The sequence below is a fragment of the Acanthopagrus latus genome, chromosome 7, assembly GCF_904848185.1.
Source record: "Acanthopagrus latus isolate v.2019 chromosome 7, fAcaLat1.1, whole genome shotgun sequence".
Classification (NCBI taxonomy): domain Eukaryota; kingdom Metazoa; phylum Chordata; class Actinopteri; order Spariformes; family Sparidae; genus Acanthopagrus; species Acanthopagrus latus.
Genome location: NC_051045.1, coordinates 21,532,846 through 21,551,331, shown reverse-complemented (window position 1 = coordinate 21,551,331; position 18,486 = coordinate 21,532,846). Strand labels below are relative to the sequence as shown.

At 43.0% G+C, this 18,486-nt stretch overlaps 1 protein-coding gene and 1 long non-coding RNA gene across 3 annotated transcripts in view; both read right to left on the bottom strand.

Annotated features, from left to right (window-relative positions):
• soga1 (suppressor of glucose, autophagy associated 1) overlaps positions 1-7,395 on the bottom strand; it is a 100,303-nt gene extending 92,908 nt beyond the window's left edge. For both annotated transcript variants that reach the window (XM_037104758.1, XM_037104759.1), the window contains exons 1-3: positions 6,051-7,395; positions 1,007-1,108; positions 690-812 (exon numbers count right to left, since the gene is read on the bottom strand). In XM_037104758.1, coding sequence (XP_036960653.1) covers positions 690-812; positions 1,007-1,108; positions 6,051-7,016 — 1,191 coding nt within the window. In that variant the 5' untranslated portion in view covers positions 7,017-7,395. The remainder of the gene's footprint in view (positions 1-689; positions 813-1,006; positions 1,109-6,050) is intronic.
• Positions 7,396-14,299: 6,904 nt separating this feature from the next.
• LOC119023259 lies at positions 14,300-17,022 on the bottom strand. The gene is made up of 3 exons (XR_005076215.1): positions 16,817-17,022; positions 14,932-14,948; positions 14,300-14,839 (listed from the first exon to the last, which is right to left on the bottom strand). It is a non-coding gene; the product is annotated as an uncharacterized LOC119023259 (long non-coding RNA).
• Between the last annotated feature and the right edge of the window lie 1,464 nt (positions 17,023-18,486).

Sequence of the window (18,486 nt, the reverse complement as noted above, 5' to 3'; positions counted from 1 at the left end):
CTTGTGAATGTGCGTTAGCCTTATGTCCAAATGGGGCGTTCAGCGTGACGATTGGTCTGTACAGTACATGTTTCAGATGGGGAAATTCCTTAAACAAGCTGGAGGAAGCCTGACCTCACCACGGTCTCATGATTCAACCGTGTTAAGAAACTGGGTCATGAGACTTGCCTTTAAAATGTAAACATCGTCCAAAACAAAACACGGCATCATGTCACAACCGCCACCGGCTCTTAAACCTTAAGCAACAGAGATTGACTTTTGCTCTCGCTGGTTTTTGGTCTTGTTTATGTCTAGTCAACACATAAACATCAGACTGATTATTTTCCGCTAGCTAGCTTGCTAACCAGGACTGTTACAACGCAGTGAGCTCAGAGTCGAGAATGCTATAAATGACAGTTTCACAGTTTGATTATGAACAAAATTTGGTGTGAGCAAAAGTATTTTCCGTTTTTTTAGTTGTGTGCTTTGTTTGCTAAGATAAAGTAGCTGAGAAAGATTGTTCTTGGTTGTCATTTGCTGGGTTGAGCAGCATGATAGCAGTGAAAGCAACATGCTAATTGGCTTGATAGGTTGTTAGTAGCCAAAAGAAATTAAACACAGCTAATCTCAAGTTTCACCCGCCAAACTGCCACACATAGCCTTATTTAGCCATTTCAGTCATACATAATCTAAAGCATGTGAAGACTTACTTTAACGTCTTGCTCCAGCGTCCGTATCAGTTCCCCATCCACGTGCCCTGTTTGGGCCACGCGGAGAGAGCGCCGCTCTGCCTTCCTCAGCCGGTACTGCAGGATGCGGCAGGTCTTGTTGGCCTGAGAAACAGAGGCAGTATGGGTAAATCCGCTTCACTTTAGTGTGCCTTGCAGCAGCCATTAAGAAATTAAATGCAGAATACAAAGGCATGAAATATTTGGGAGAGCTACTTGTTGCATTTTCTGATCTCCCTCACCTAATCTGTATCTCAGATTAGGTGAGGGAGTCGACCCGTCCCCGCCCACAGTCGTACCTGCTCCAGCTGTTGCCGCAGCTCCTGCAGCTGGTAGACGTCCTCCTCCATGTACATGTCCCTCATCTCCAGCATCTCAGACCTCAGCTCCTCCATCTCATCCTGGAGACGGTGGAGAAGAGAGAGTCACTTTAACATCATGAAACATTAAGAACCAGGTGCAGGAGGCTTCTAATTAAGCACCTCTCAAAGTGCCGACGGCATTATGGGCACATAAGTGGGTCATAAAGGGAAGCCTTTCATGTTCAACGGCTTTCAGCATCTTTGTCATAAAGGCAAGACAATCCTCATCATCATCATCAAATTATCGTCCATTAATGATGCTACGATCGTAGCCCATCCCATCAATCAGCGCTAACTGTCACTGGCCGCCACATCGTAACATCATCTATCATCCTCATTAGCAGGATCACCATTACAGCAATTAGTGTCCTCTTAAAGAGAGCGGCTGCGTACTATTTTCTCGAGTCAGATGAAAGGGGTCGTCAGAAATACAGATCTGCATGTTTCAGGTAGCAGAATAGTGCACTGAGTAATGTAATATGATACTGTATTGATTCTCCTTTCTCTCCCTGGTAACACAAGGGAGGTCAAAGGTCGGGGTGTAGTTAATAGATTTCATCAGAGAAGACTCTTAACAGTCCCCGCAGGAAGACTGGCAGCTGTGGAAAGGAAATTCCTACACTTATGTATGAGGTAAAAATATCTGAGCAAAAGTTTACAAAAAAGTATGCAACAACATTGTAGAACCAGCCAAAAATAGGCCAGGGCATGTTCTCAATAGTAGTGTTGTGATCCACAGCTCTCGTAGACTTATGAGGGATGAATTATTCATTTCAGCCTGACAGCACGAGTTGCATCAGCCCTCTGAGTTGTACGTAAGGTGCAGCTCTTGGGTGTGTGTGTGTGTGTGTGTGTGTGTGTGTGTGTGTGGGTGTACTGACTTGAACCACACCCCACCAGAAGAAGTCTGGGTCACCGTGAGCAGGGCCGGGTGCAACGGCGTGTGTGTTGGCAAACATCTGCCGGTGCGTGTGTATGATGTGCGAGCAGCTGTAGTAGTAGCGCTGCTGTCATAATTTACTACAGTAGAGAATGTGGGTCAGCCTCTGCAGAGCTCCGAGTGCGGCAACAATGAGCTCTGGGGACGAGTGCTCGTCACTGTGTGTGAAAAGATGGCAAAAAAAGCCGAGTGTGCACTTACAAACAATTGTGACAATGTGTGAGTACATATCATACACATGTTAACTACTTATCGACAAACATTTTCATACTGCATTGAACATGGTGTGTGGTAGTGTGTGTGTGTGTGTGTGTGTGTGTGTGTTTGTGTGCATTCTTGTGAAGTGAGGTTTGTTGATCGAGCTGAAATAAACTGCAGCAAGAAGCAATCTGCCCCACACTGACCGCTGTGCTGCACATCTGCAGGAGAGAGATGAAAGGAAATAGTCATAGAAGTGAAAAAGAGACGGGGAAAAATAACAGACAAAACACTGAGGAAAGAAAGAAAGAAAGAAAGAAAGAAAGAAAGAAAGAAAGAAAGAAAGAAAGAAAGAAAGAAAGAAAGAAAGAAAGAGTTAATGCAGGTGGTGAGGGGGTACAAGGGGAAAATGGGAAAAACAGAGCATGAAACAAATGTAGACGGCGAGGGAGATAAAACACGACGACGGGGAGCGAGAATGTGAGGATGTGAAACCAGGGAATGGCAAGTTAATGTGGTGAGAGGCTGGGAGAGAGGGAGAGAGGTGGTCCACTGACCTGCTTTCCACAGCTAACTAAAGAAGAAGACGGTTTCTGTTATGCGAGCTACCAGACAGTCAGGAGATTGAAACAGCCAATCAGATGTCAGATTTTAGTGAGCAAGACACGTCGATGTTAGAAATTAGAGCTCGGGCACATCTGCTGAAAATCGTCCTCTCACTACCTGCTGTGGGCCTGCCCGCGTGAAGGATCAACATCTTTGTATCTTTACAAACTGCAGCATTGATCCCAAAGTTTTTGACTCAACTGCATAAATGTATAAATCATTGATTACAGTAGTTACAGCTCATTGGAAACAATACTTAGCGGCAAGAACTTGAATATTTAGACTGAAATTAGGATGGTGTACCCTACTATGGGTGTTCAGCCAAATAAATATGCTTATTTGTTTGTCTGTTTTTTCTTAATGCCAAGAGTTGGGGAAGAAGATTGATACCACTCACATGTGGGTTTGATAAGTATAAAGCTACAGGCAGCAGTCGGTTAGCTCAGCTTAGCACAAACACTGTGGAAACAGGGTAAAACAGCAACCTGGCTTTGTCTAAAGTGAACAAAATCAGCCTACCAACACCTCTAAAGTGCAATAATTAACATGTCTCACATTTTTTTTACCTTCAGCCCAAACCTGATAACCCATCGTTTTCAGTCTTTGTGCTATGCTACGCTAACCAGCTGCTGCCTGTAGCTTTATTTTCATCAAACACACAGTGTGGTATCTTCTTGTCTCACTCTTGGCGAAAAAAAAAAACAAAACAAAAAAAGAAAAAGAAAAAGCAAGAACACATATTTCCCAAAAAAGCCAGAGGTTTCATGTTATTACCACATAATCTACAACATGCGGTTTGTTGTATTTAGTTGGAAATGGTGCAGCAGCTCTCTGATCTGAGAAAGCATGACACAAGAAAAATAATAGCTGCTATCATGTGTCTGTCTGTTACCTGTTCTACAATTCAAGACTTGTTTCTTCATCATACCACAGACGGTTCATTTAAACCATCAGTGACCTCATGATTCAGATAATTGCCTCTGTACAACTGTTCAAAGCAACTCTTTACAATGTAAAACACTGTGCGTATTATGAGCAGGCTAAAAACAGTCATCTGTACACACTGCGCCTGCACAGATGCTGAAATATTAGCTCAAATTGAAGTCACAGGACGGACATTCCTCGATATTAAGCGCAAAAAGCCCCGCCATTGTGACTCTGTCAGGTTTAGCTGTAACCTCAGGTCAGCAATAAAGACCCTAATTGCAGTTTACGGTAATTGCTGATGTTCCTGCTGAGGGAGAGCTGCTTCTACAAGGTGTGAGGGTGGTGGCATTACAGAGCATCCATCTCACTGTTGTTAAGCACATGATAGAGTATGTTCTGGCTGGACTGAAGCAGGAAGATGAATAGGTAGTAAACATCAACACTGCACAGTCTGAAATATAAATTCATAACTCAGAGACAATCCAAAAGCTGCTACTTGTCTTAATCCCTTAATTACCAAATGGGAAAACAGTAGCTGCACCGACAGAGAGTGAGAATGAAACAACAGTCACAGACGGACAAGCAGAGGCGTTAAAGCACGCGGTGAAAGAGAAGAATGGTGAACACGAGGGGTGGAAAACCAGAGAGAGAGAATTTGGGAGTGTGGATTGGAATCTGAATCCATCAGAAGTCAGATCTGTCAAGAGCGAGAGACTGAAGAGGGAGTCTGACACTTCAGGATGTTGTTTTGATCCTCAGATAACAAACCAGGTGTTCCTCACAGCTGCCACAACAGAGACGACCAGCCTCACATCACTGCCGGGCCTCCCATGAGACTTTGGGGTGGTCCAATACGTATGCTGCCCTACATATTGAGGCAGCAGCTCTGGATTCAAACACTCACACGAACATGTAAACATACGCAGCTCCACATGTGAACCTCCTGGATTGATACACATCTACATCTTATCTTAGTTACTGTACTGTGTGACTGGAGAGCAGCAGGTGTGCTTAGAAAACAGAGGAGGTAAATGTCAGCAGCATCACAGTGACGATTACAAACCCCTCCGCTGCGTGACGCAATCTACAGGGTCAAGATCCGCCAAGAATCGAAACACGCCGCCTCAAACAGATGGGCGCCCCGTCTCCTGTTTAGGCAAGTGCTGCTGATCAATCACCTCCGCGATCAATCTCTGACAACTATTGGCTTGTCGGGTTACTGCCAGTTAGTGCTTAGGGACATGCTAATGTGATCGACTGGCTCCAAATCAATCACTCTCATGGCAGGATGGATCCCATACATCACATTCCACTGCATGCACACATGTGAGAAGGGAGATTCCTTCAGTACCAGAACCGGGTGACATACAATCCCACGGTGAGTCCAGGTGGAGGTTTTGGGGGGAGTAATTCTAATCAGAAGAGAAAGATCGTCACTGATCATCATTTCTTATTGTAAATTTAAAAAAAAAACTCACTTTGTTTTCATGACTGGATGAACAAACTTTATGTGGCCTTAAAAGGACAACACAATTCCCAACGTTTCTGGCTCCAAACAGTGTTCTGAGGTTTGAACCTGGAGTTGGGAGTCCATGTCTCCTCGAGTGTTTTACTCTCATCAGAAGAACAAGACTCTGAAACAGCATCTGGAGAACCACGGGGTTGGTCAAACTCTCTGTTGGACCGATCCTAATCAAAAACCTTGCATTTCACTGCAGGCTTCAGAGGCTGACAGCCCCTCGAGCCGTGGAGTAAAATCACATCCTCACCTCCATCATGTGAGCAAAAAAACATGACCGACAACACCGGCCAACTGGCACACTGAAGGGCCACCATCTGTCCCAGAATACTACATCCACATTATATTGAACTCCTCTCAGTATTTCACACTTCAGATGTCATCCCGAGGCTGTGGGCTCTGCATGTTTTGATCCTGTGCTGCTGAGGGTGCAGACGGTCTATTCACAACATCATCATCCTTGTAGTGAGGAGCCTTGGAGGGCTTCCAAAAAAGCATCTCTACACACTGGGAAACGAGTCAGAGCGAGCTGGTAAACAAATCCAGCAGACCTCTGACAGAAAGATGATTCTGTTTTGGATCTTGGTCTAAAGCAACATGACAATGTAAGATAATGGAACTAGTCATGAGATATGTGTTTGGATCCTGTCTCTCTATTAAAAAAACCCCTCTCAGTTAGATCTCAGATGCAGGACCTGGTTTGCATCCTCCTATATGACACCTTGGGAAGAACTATATGGTCAGAAAATGTAAGCGATGTAAATCCACCCTGATAGTTGAGACCAACTTACTTTGAGGTAATCATTCTCGGATCTGAGCTCTTCTATCTCCCGGACAAACTCTTCATGCATGCCGTCCATAAACTCCTCCGTGAGGTCTGAGAAAGCCAGGGACGTGCTGGCAGGCACCCTGCTGTCGAACGAGGTGACCGAGCGCTCCTCGCCGGGGGAGATGCTTCCTTCCCCGGTCTCCGCGCCCACCGACAGCTGGTCCTTGTAGCAGCCGGTCTTTGCGGCGGCTTGTTGGCTCGCTCTGTCCGCCAGTGCGCTCTCCCTGAGCGGCTTGTCTCCGTCCGGTCCACCGCCCCGGCTGCTCCTCGACTCGGCGTCGCTGCTCGCGGCGTCCGCGGAGAGCTTGTTTTCCTCGGAGGCGCAGTCCGAGAGCTCGGAGCTGCTGTCGGTCGGGGAGAGCTTCCCGGTGGCGCAGCCGGAGTCTTTGGATAAATCGTCCGATCCGATGCTGGCGTCCGACACCTTCCTCCGCCCTCCGGTGCTCTTGGCCGCCTTGGCCGCCGAGGCTTTGGACAACCCGGAGAAGGAGGATTTGCCGGCCGGTTTGCCACCACCGCTCTTCTCCGATTTGCCATCCTTCCCGGAGAGACTCCCCACGGGGCTGCGCCTGGAAATGCGGGTCCCCAGGTGGATGGCTCCCGGCTTCACGCTCAGGGTCGGGGTCCCGATCCCTCCGCGGATCTTCGTGAGCGACCACCCGGGTACATCCTTGGGTCTGGCCGGGGATGGAGCCCGGTTCACCTTCTTCTTCTCGCCGGGAGGCTGCGCGGGGAGCTCCGTGGACCCGGCCCGGGCGTTCAGCTGCTGCTGCCCGGGCACCGCGTGCTGCGTCTGCCCGCTGTCCGAGCCCTCCGTCCCGCCTCCGCTTTCCATCTTCTGCCGGAGATGGAGTCTCCGTTCCTTAGGCGAGGCGAAGACGAGGTGAGTCGGGGAGTTGTGGACATCAACCTCCTTTGTTTTTGTCATTCATTCCGTTTAGGCCGAAACGAGAACCGCAGAAATGAAACCTCCCGTGCTGAGGAAACAGGAGGCAGAAGTTGGGAGCGTGAATAAACAACTGCAGAGCCACACAAAAGGAGGGGACCCTCTCTGCTGCGGCCACGACGAGGGCTCCTGTAGCGCAACAAGACGAAGGAGCAGCAAGCGGAGTCCAGCAAGACAAAAAGATATAGTCCCGTATAAACACCGTGTGCGAATGATTCCTGCTTTGTTTTGTCTGATCCTCCCCTGCTCTCTTCAGGACATCTGCCTCGATCGCATTAACCGGCCGGGTGTTCGCTCAGAGGAGCAGTGGGTGAGAAACAGAGAGGCGGTGTGGTTGATCTGCTGTAGCCTCCCTCTGTGCCTCTCTCTCCGCCCAGATAACGGGATGTAACCCTGGAGGAGAGAGAGAGAGCAAGAGAGAGAGAGAGAGAGAGAGAGAGAGAGAGAGAGAGAGAGAGAGGAGGAGGAGGAGGAAGAGGAGGAGGAGGATCTCATGTCTGCAGCTCTCTGTCGCCACCCCTGCAGGATATTAGAAGGACACCAGGAGCAGGTAACAGAAAACAGTCCATGGTGTTGGAGATGCAGCCAGAGCAGGAGTCACCATGACTCATTATGCACTGCTTGAAAGTCAGAGCTATTTTTAAATGGCATGAGAACGAACATGTCAGTGTTTGCAAACAGAAATCATCCCCCCACCACATGACACAATCCCCCCTCACATTGTCATTTATTTTTTTGCAACCTGGTCCCTCCAGACAGTCGTTCTTGTACAGAATTACATTTGATAGAAATTAATTTCAATGCATCTTTCCTACCAGGTACACATATTATATAGGAGAAGAGAAAACAAAAACACTGCTAATAACAAACCTGCAGAAACAATCAGAGGCTACACAAAGAGAACCATGTGTGGAATTGGTAATCGATACATACCTTCAGGCAATAATGAAAGAAACACAACCAGGAAAAACAATCACTAGTTTCCTCAGAATCTGATGATACATCACAGTGAACATGAAGCCTTTATGTGGTTTGGCAGAAGTGTCACTCTCCTTATAAAAGGGACACTGTGCGAGGAAACCAAACTCTGAATTTTAATATTTACTACATTAATGAGGTAATACAACAAACTCTATTTTTTTTTCCATAAGTGAATAAACAAGCTGTTCTCAGGGGAAAATAAGGTTTAAAGGGTCCGCCAGCATAAACAAACTAAAACAGTATGAAACCGTGTTGTCCTTTAAGGTCAGTTTGTTCACTCAGCTCAGTTAGCGGTGCATCTATAGCGTTACAGACTGCATTGTTGGTGTCGACACCACAAGCACTTCTGGACTGGGATGGGCCCGGGGCTAGCTTGTTAGCATGCTAACTTATCATCATCAACATCATATTGTCAGAAGAAATGTTATTTCTTCACATTCTGTCGATCAGTGCAAAACATTTTTGAAAGTTTTTAACAAAAAAAAAAAAATGATATTGATCAGTCGTACTCATGGTATGTGTCTACACAGCATATCTGTACAGACACAAACACACTGCTGTTCACATCATGATTAATTCACCTCCGGGCTGTTGTGGGAGGTCAGAGCATCAGTCCATGAGGGGCTTGTGCACATGGTATCAAGACACAGTAAGTCTCAGGTTACATCTTTTACACCTCTCTCTCTCTCTCTCTCTCTCTCTCTCTCTCTCTCTCTCTCTCTCTCTCTCTCTCTCTCTCTCTCTCTTTCATTCAGTGTCAGATATCAGCTAGAAAGAATACACATTTTCTGATTTGGTTACTAAAACACATCTTATCTCTTAACTCTTAAAATTCTTAAATTGACATTACAAGTCTGGGTGAAATGTGTAAGGGGTGATATTAGTCTGTCATCATTACTTACTGAACTTCAGCTGCTGTGAAATATGAAACAATAACATTCGATACAGCAATTTTGAGGTTTGCAGTATTTCTCTGTTATCATAATCAAAACAGTTAGATCAAAACAGTTTTTATAGATTTGTATTTACTTTAATTTGCCAGTTACATGTACACTAAAGTCTCAGTATTGGACCTGTAAGATGAACCAAATACTGAAACATGGAGGATTTTGTATCTGTCACATCAAATTCCAAAATCTGAAGATGAAAAGTAAAGGGATCACAAGAGTGATTACAATTCATCCTGAAGAAAACATACCAATAGCAAATATATTTCTATACATATATCACATTCTTGGTGGTGCTGAAAGGAAAGTTATGGGACCAAAAGTCAATAGAGTTCATCCTCTGCGGACTATGAATATATGTATCAACATTTCAGGGATATTGATTCAATAGCTGATATATTTCACAGGAACAGTTAAAAGTTTAGCCTGATGGTGGTGAAAGAGGATAACCAAGGTCAGAGACTCGTCCTCTGGGGACCATGAGTGTCCGTACCAGATTTATTTGTTACAGAATCATTAGCCTTGCTGTTGATGCAGTCCACAAAAATGACAAAAACAAACAGTGATGTTGGACACAGTGACATCATCATGAAGCATGTACCGTCTCAAAATGTTATGTAACTCAGTTCCCTTATACAGCATGTTTCCTGGTACATATATGCAGAGCAAGTAGGAACTAAGAAGTTAATGGGTGTTTCTGCAGGGACATTATGTCATCTCTGGCTATTAACAGATGAATCTTTTCATTATTAAAGCTAAGAAGCAGAACGGGACCTCCTCCTCTGCTCGCCATCCATTCCCCATCTCTAATAATAACCATATTCATGTTTCCTTCACCATGTGTTTGCATGTGCAGTATACACTCTACACACAGTTACATTCCAGGATTTATAACCTCCAATGTTAATACAGCAGCATCTGTATTCATGTTCTCTTTCAGATCTTGATCTTCTGTCTAAGTTGTGGCTGTCAATGAAACTGTAACCATCATCAGATTAAAGTCTCATCATAGAACCGATGCAAGATGTCGATACAGTCTGCGGTGGCAGAATCACACTCCGTGAATGATTTATGAGCTGAAATTCTAGACGGGCAAATAGAATTAGAGCAACTAGAATAGATTATAGTACAAACGGATCAGTACTGATGGTGATGACCATTTTTATGTTTAGAGGGTCCACTTTAATACTGACCGTGTTTACAGGCACGCAAATAATGTAATTGTGTCGTAACACTAATGAGGGAAATGCAGGGCTCATAAAGACAAAACTGATTATGGTGCCAGCTTGTTCTTCGCCATATATCACTGCCAGGTTTCACTGTTTGTTTCAAGTTGAGAAATCACATGGTTCTGTATGAGGAGAGGAAGCTATTCTACACTCAGACCAGCTGTAAAATCCCAAAATACATACACACTGAAAAAAAGACAGTATTTTGACTGAGTCCAAAATAAACTACACAGTAAAAAAAAAAAAAAAGTATATATAGTCTACTCCTTAACAACATTAAGTGCCATTCATGCCACAAATAGGAAATGTCATTATAACATAATAAGCAGTGTTACAGTGTATCGAGTCAGAAAATCAACTTTGGCTCAGTTGATGAAGGAGCAACTCTGTGTAAACCCACTGTGACATCTCCGTCTGGTTTGTGAAACCCTCTTTTGAAACCTTGAGTTTGGCACTACGGTTGTCTCAATATTGTTGTTTTTTTGGAGCCAGAAGTGACCATATTTAGACTGGTGGACCTGCGGATGATAGTATGATCAGAAGTAACTGAGAACCAGAGGACAAGTAGTACCTTATCAATCAAGGAGCTGTCCAATAAAGCACACTCTGCTTTATCGTCTGTTTCACTCTAAACGGGTAATGATCATTTACAGTATGAAAACCAACAATTGAGACCATAAACTCATTAGGAAACTGTTAATTGTGGTAATAAATCAAGTGAGACTAGGGTCATTTCCTCATAAGTTTACATACATTCAGACATATGCCCTCTGCTGGTCATTAGAACGAATGCAGGTTTAAGGCACATTTGTGTTGGCTTCACTTTACAGACCCAGAGGGCACATATATATTTCATATAGTCAATACGAGCAGTTAATCTGTGCTGAGGCCAGTGTTGTCATTTCACATTAAACTTGCTAATTAAAGCAAAAAAAAAAAAAAAAAAAGTCTGTTAAGAAGAAACCTGATGAGTTGTGTTTTTTGTTCTTTTCCTTCTCCTGTGACTTGACTGTGAATCTTCTGGCAGAGGCTTTTACATTTATAGAAAGACTCTGCTCTGAGCAGGAGGGGCTGAATTTGAAATCAAGCAGTCTCTAAATCATTCATGGCCAATGATCCTGCTGAGGAGGCCACAGAATTACATCTGATAGACTGTATATCTTCATTCGCAGGATAAAACACTGAATGGCCCCCAATGAAAGGAGCGTGATGTGTTTGGTTCAGAGAAATTCGGTAGGAAATCATTTACTACACTAATTTGCTGAAAATCATAACCCATTATTTTTCACTTCGATGTGAAAAATCCTGTTGTGCAGAGGAAGTGATGCATTTCATTTTGCTTATAAAAACCAACAAAAAGAGGCTCTGTGTTGGTATAAAAGCAGCTTGGCTGAATGGGGACAGAAACACACTAACAGAAAACACACGATTCATACACAAGAGGAATCATAATCAGTATTTCCACTGCAGATATTTTGACTCGTCTAATCAGGCAAACCACAGATGTTACTAATAACACTAATGATGAGGAAACAAAGAGGAATTTAGCTGTCATTAATTTCATTATTTTCACCTGTGCTTTTCCTACAAGTCAACTTGTCTTTAGCGAAATATTTTGGTGAAATCGTCCTGCGGTCATTATATTGCACAAACCAGAGTCCTCTTCCATGAGAGGTCCATGTCATGCAGGCTATTTAGTCGCACTTCTGTACATTGTAATTCTATACTCAGATAACACACTTATTAAGGATCCAATTCAACATGGAAATTGCAATTTGGAATAGCACAATGGATTTTTAAATCATTAATGAACTGCCCATCCTTTGTAGTATATAACAGGATGGTAAAAGGCATTCATTGAATAATTAAGCAGAACCCAAGTGCTACACAAACAGCACCCATGTTGGCCCTCACAAAACCCTGCATAAAGCCCCCCGTTAGACCTAAAGGTTAGTGGTTAGCCCTTTATAATAGGGTGGAATAGTAATATTATTACAACCATCCCTGAAATGTTAATGTTGTTTGCTCCTTCCTGGTAGCTCTTTGTAAAATGCCAAGCGACATTAATTAGACCCTCTGTCATTAGGACACCTCTACCCTAACACACACATATTAGAACCTGCAGTTTGATGTATTTTGATTTATTTCACCCTGTCAGCAGAGGGTTTGTATAGTATATTTTAGCCAGACAAATATCAGATCACCACTCCATGATTTTAATGAATTTGCCCCTGGCCTCTAAGTATGCTAGCATTAGCTGAGAGCGCACCACAGCACATCACAATGAAGACAAAGGATTAATATACAATAGTTATACATTACATAAATGCTTAGTTAAGAGAAGCGGTGCAACAACATCCTGTGGCCCTCTGATATCCAGCATTAATTACTTGCTTCCTTGCCACTGAAACGATCACCCGTTTGACCTCCCATCAAGAATGTGAGTGTAAATGAGGTGACGAACACCATGATGGCAGCATGACGCCTCACACCACCTCACACCACCCCCACTGTCATTTCGGCCTGGATGGAAGACTGGAGGGAGGAAACCAAGCCGACCAACCAGCAAATACTCATTAACAATGAGCATATTTTACTAATTATACGTGAAAAAAACACCCTGACGTGCCTTTCATTGCCGTCCAATGTGGGTATTAGAGTGCATGATTTCCAGTCTGCTTTGCCGGAGGAAAGGAGGCGATAATAAAAACCTGCTGTGTTCACAAGTTATCTTCAGTCCAGTAATTGGAAAGCAGTTGGTGTGTTGGTGCTTCTGATGATGAGCTGTATCAGCAGTGCCACTATGTACACTTCTGCCTGCTGACATGAGGAGACAGATATATTCTTTATATATCTGCTCTCCCTTTATTTGCGTTTCGATATATGTTCTCTGCTTGCAGTTATTTTCTGAAAATTGATTTTCATTTGTAATCTTATTTAGCCAATGGCCACTTGCCCTAGCTTTATTTATCTTTTCAGTAAAGACATGGCAGCAGCGTCAATCTTCACATCAATCTCACAGCAAGAAAGCACATAAATGTATTTCCCAAAATGTCAAACTATTTCTTTTGAATGTGTTTTCAAACTCACACACATACACACACACAGCAGTTTTTTGGCACCTAAAACCCAAAACATCTCAGAGGAATCAGAATCTGTACTGCATTCATTATTACAGCATATTTCTAATCACCTCCACAGGTTTAATCTCAGGGTTACTGAAGAAGACTGAAACGAGCACTTCTGCAGCAGTGTTGACAGCCTTGACTGATTATTTTGAATCCCCCTGCCAGAGGCAGAGAGGAATTTTTTCTCCAGCAAGTGAAATGAGTCTCATGTGGCTCACTTTATCTGGAATAACAAGTTTCTCCTCAGCTCTCCCGTCCTGCTGGGTACAGTAGATGGCTGATATGTGGTGATATTGAATCTCAGAGCTCCCACTGACACTGCAGGGCTCCTCAGAAGTGTGCAGGGCAGCGTGTGTGCATGTGTGTGTGTGTGAGTGATTCAAAAGTCACATCTTTGTTTAAGATCATAAAATAAGAAAGAAAATGAATGTCATGATTATCTTGGCTTTAAAGGCGTCATTATTGGATTAAAGATTTGCATCTGGCAGTTCTGTATCCTGGATCCAGACTTCACTACACATTTTACACATTTTTAGCTTGTATTTTGCAGTAGTGGAAGTTACTGCATATGTTTAAGCTCAGTGCAAATCTGAGGTACAAGCACCTCGAGTGTTTACAGTTGATGCTACTTCATACAGGTACTCCAGTCTGTACTTTTGCTTGTACTTTACAGATTCAGATTCTTAACACAAATTATAATGAGATAAATGAAATAAAAACTAGAGGCCTTCTTGAAACGGGATCACACCAGCTGTGATGCCCATCAAGGGAATCTGAAATCAGGTTTCCTGTGAAGTTTGCTGACTGTGTCTTGACCAGTTCTAACGCTTACTTGGTGATAACTGTATGTCTTATGTAGACATGTTCTTGAACATGTCTGAGCCCCAGACAATATTGTGACACCTGCATTGGATTCAGTGTTTAAGAAGCTTCATGTTAGCCAACATCACTGAGGCTAAAGGACATGACCGAACACTGGATCATGTTACATACATTTTGATCCATTTTATTGAATTCAAGCTCAGATAAAGTTTCAAATAAAAGGAAAACACTTTTTCACTCTTCTTTTAGTTTGTCATACAGTCTCCTCAGTGTTGTGTGTGTGGGGCGTCACGAACAGCAGAGGAAGCACATGGTGACAGCTTCAAAGGCACAGGTGAGTTTTTAGCCAAACACCACTTCATGCCACTTTGTAGTCTGAACAAATATGGCCTGTGCAGACTCAAACACCACATGCTCTCCGTCTTGTCCTGTCTTCGGTCGTCCTTGTCGGAGGGAGCATCTCTTCCTTGTTGTCGTGGAAACCCTGGACGCAGTGCTGTAACGTTGATTCTCGGTCTTCCAAGGTGTCTTCTCTCTCATGTGGGCTGAGGCTGCGCCAAGTGCCCCTACAGTTACCCTGTATTACCACAGGGAGGCGCTGCAAGGGTGGAGCAGCTGTACACTGGCACCAGGTCCCTCTGCTCACCCTTTCCCTGAATAGTTTCTGGACGGTGTTTGGGGCCGGCCAGCAGCAGCAGCTGAGGGAGCATAACAACACAACAGAATCACTGATTTACTAATAGTGAAACCTGTAACATTTGTCTGATAATGTTATTAAAGATAAACATACCTGTGTGTCCTAAAGCCCTTAATAAATAAAAGGAAGAAATCAAAGAACAAAGAGTGAGTAATCCTTAACATAATAAGTGATATCAAATGAACAAACTGTATGTCATGCCTTAATATAATAGACTCTTAAAATTACAGTGTTTCAGATGTTAGAGCAGACATGCAATTCACTCCAGGGGCAGTGTGGCCAGTGTCATAGCCAGCTGACATAGTCCAGTCTGGCTCCGATCAACATTAAGCATCATAGTCTGGGTTTTTAGATTTGTAATTTCCCGTTTTATGGTAAAGATTCATCCGGCCGTATTTCACTCTCCAATTTCTGTCTTTGTCTGCTTTCCCACCCTTTTTGTTGTTCACCTGCGTTCCATTTGTCGATCATTCCTGTATATTTAAGCCTGTTTCTCCTTCTCACTCATTGTTGGTTCGCCTGCTTTTATCCTGCTTTCAGCCAGTTTCTCCTGCATCTCCTGTTCCTGTTTCAGGTTTTTAGTTTTGTTTTAGGTTTTCTTTGGACGTTCCTTCACCTTCCTTGCATTGCCTGGTTTTTGGATTTTGAACTTTACTAACCAACATTAAAGCTTGATTTAATTAATTAATTTTTTTTTGCCTGCCTGCCTGCCTGCCTACCTCTGTGTCTGCATTTACTGTAGATCCCTTTTGGCATAAGCTGTGCCAGTATATATGAATAGATTGCCACCTCTGCTACACAGTAACACCAGCCCTCAAGGGGAAAAGTAAAAATACAACGATAAAGAGAAGATATACCTAGCACAAGTCTCTACTTTGGGCATTAAAAGCACTGCCAGACACAGAGGCCAGTTGTCAAAAAGCCCCGCCACAGCAAGCCTTTGAGGTTAAACAGCTCTAAGACACTTCTTAAGGCTACAAAACCAATAAAAAGCAACTCATTACAGGTGGGCTCTAGCGCAAGACACTGCTGAGAGCATTGCCAGCCCAGCCAGATGCAAAGGCTGAAAATTCTAAAAATTCAAAGAAAATACCTACCAGTATTTATCACAAACCAAATCCTTTTTGGCAGGAAGATCCACCTCACTGCAAATTGTTACAGACCTGGTATTCATTACCGTGGTGTTGCACTGTGGAGGGCGCCAAATCACACAAAATGCCAGTACCTATATAAAATTGCTTTAACATGATGTCTTTACTTTGTCTTGAGTACAACTTTTGGGTACTTTTTACAACATCGGCAACTACTACAACCACAAATATCTAATTAATCATTCCTCCACCGATATCTTTATTATCAAATAAACATTTATTACCTCACAAAATTACTTTTTACCAGTTTATATGTTCCTCAGCTTTTGGAAATGTATGGATTTAAATTGTTCCATTGTACTTCCTGTACTTTAAACATGTTATGCTCTAATTTATATTATATAATTTTTTATTGGCACGTGTGTTTAAAAAATTACACATTCCTTTCACTAAAGTCCCTTCAATGAGTTGTGTTTTCTTATTGCATCACAAACAGTTAATGTCAGCGAGGATTATGGGGGCCAAGGTGTCAGAGGACCCTCATAAGGGAAACACCAGTTATCCAGCTCCAAATTGCACAAGCACAGTGATGAATAGCTCAGGGTTTGGGTACAAAGTTTATCTATCTTCTACCTCCGTCTAGTGGTGAGCAGAAGGACATGCAGTAACAGTGCTGAGTAGTAGTAATGTGGTGGAATCGTGATGACACATGAGGAAGAGAAGGCCTGTTTCCTGGTGAGAATGTCAGATAGAGATCAAAGAATTTGCCTAACCACAACTTTTTTTTGTCGGGGGCAATTTGGTAAACAGGATGTAAACTATTCAAATGTTTATTCGAAAACAGAGATTGATGATGTCGGCAAGGCAAAATTAGAAATGTAACTCACCGCCTTCCTCAGTGATCCATGCCTTTTGCGTTCTGTCCTCAGGAAAGTAGAGATAGTGGTTGTTTCTCTCCTCAGGATTGATCCCCCTTGAATGGTTCAAAATGAGAACAAGTGTCATTTCCACATGTCTGTTATCTCACTCTCAAAGCATGCACATGTAGCTTCTCTGCTCCGCCTGACTATTTCATCAAATGCACAGCACCCACATCAACACATTCCTTGTATGCGGGGTTGTGCATTATTTATGCTTGTGTGAGTGTCTGTATGTACAGTACGTGACTGTGTCTTTGTGCGTGCGGTTGTGTACAAGCAGGGCTCTGTGTCCCACTGTGAGCCTGAATGGAGACCATTTTCTCCTCTGCTCCACTGTTCTCTGCCTGTTCACTCCTCCTCTCCTGCTCTCTCTCATCCTATTCTCTGTTCTTTCCTCCTCTCATCGCACCATCAGGGCTGTTATGTAATGGTGGGATGAGGAACACACTGCCTGTCTGTCTGATGCTGCCCATAACGGCTAATCATTGTTGAAGAGTCCTCTTTTCTTTGTGCGGTCATGGGTTGATTTCAGTTTTAGGACAAAGAAAAACTGGAACTCTTAATTTTTTTTTGGTACTCAGCTTTTGTAGTGCTTCATTGAGATGTATAAAGAGAGACTGGGAGTCCATTGGAGATGCTGTCAGTGTGGACCATATGCATAATACTTCGTCATGCCTGTGTTATTCCCTAAGCAGGCAGCCAGCTGTGTCAAACATATCCATGACTGACTACATTATTTATGAGGGAGATACACGCCAAGCTGATGTCTCATTAACAGGGCTTGAAATTAACACCAGCTATCCAAAGGCCAAATGTTAGACAGCAAGAACTGTGGACCTGACCAAAGTTACATTCTCTGTGAGGAACATAACAACTGTGAACACTTAGAAAAGCTCATGGATATTTAGTATCCAATGAGCAACCTAAAAATGCCAGTGGTCAACCTCAAGCCTTTCTTTTTGCAAATATAAATCTTAACCACATATCATCTCTTAAAAGTGTACAGACTTTCAGAGAGGGAACATTTCATTGTTAGAATTTTTTAGTAATCTAAAGATCATCAACATTTCACCACCATCGACTGCTGTCATGAAACACCCACTAAGCTATCCACAGCAGAGAAAACAATTCCAGTAATTCTCACCATGTTCAGGTAATCTGCTTCAGGAGATGCCAAGTGGATGTCTGGAATATGAAACCATTGGGGTGTGGTTTAGTGGCCACCTGTGTTACACAATCCACATTTGTTGGCAAATGTCTGATAGCATCATTGAAACAAAATAATTTAAAAGTAACAGTGAGATCAAATAATTGTAATTGATATTTGTGACTGTGTGACCTGATTCCAGGCTTAATGTTATTCTCAGAATAAATCTATCCTTCATCTTTATTTTATTTAGGCTACATATATTTCAGTAATTAATAATAGCACAATATTAGAAAAACAAACAAAAAAACAGTGAAATGTAGCATACTGTGGATTACATTCCAAAGATCCATATCATAATAATGATAAAAAATATATAATTGAAACAAATGGCTCATATTATCCATTCTTTTCTGCCGGCCAATCAACACGTATTGTTATTCCATGCGTTACACCTGATTGGATGCCTACCATGCCTGTCATTTATCTA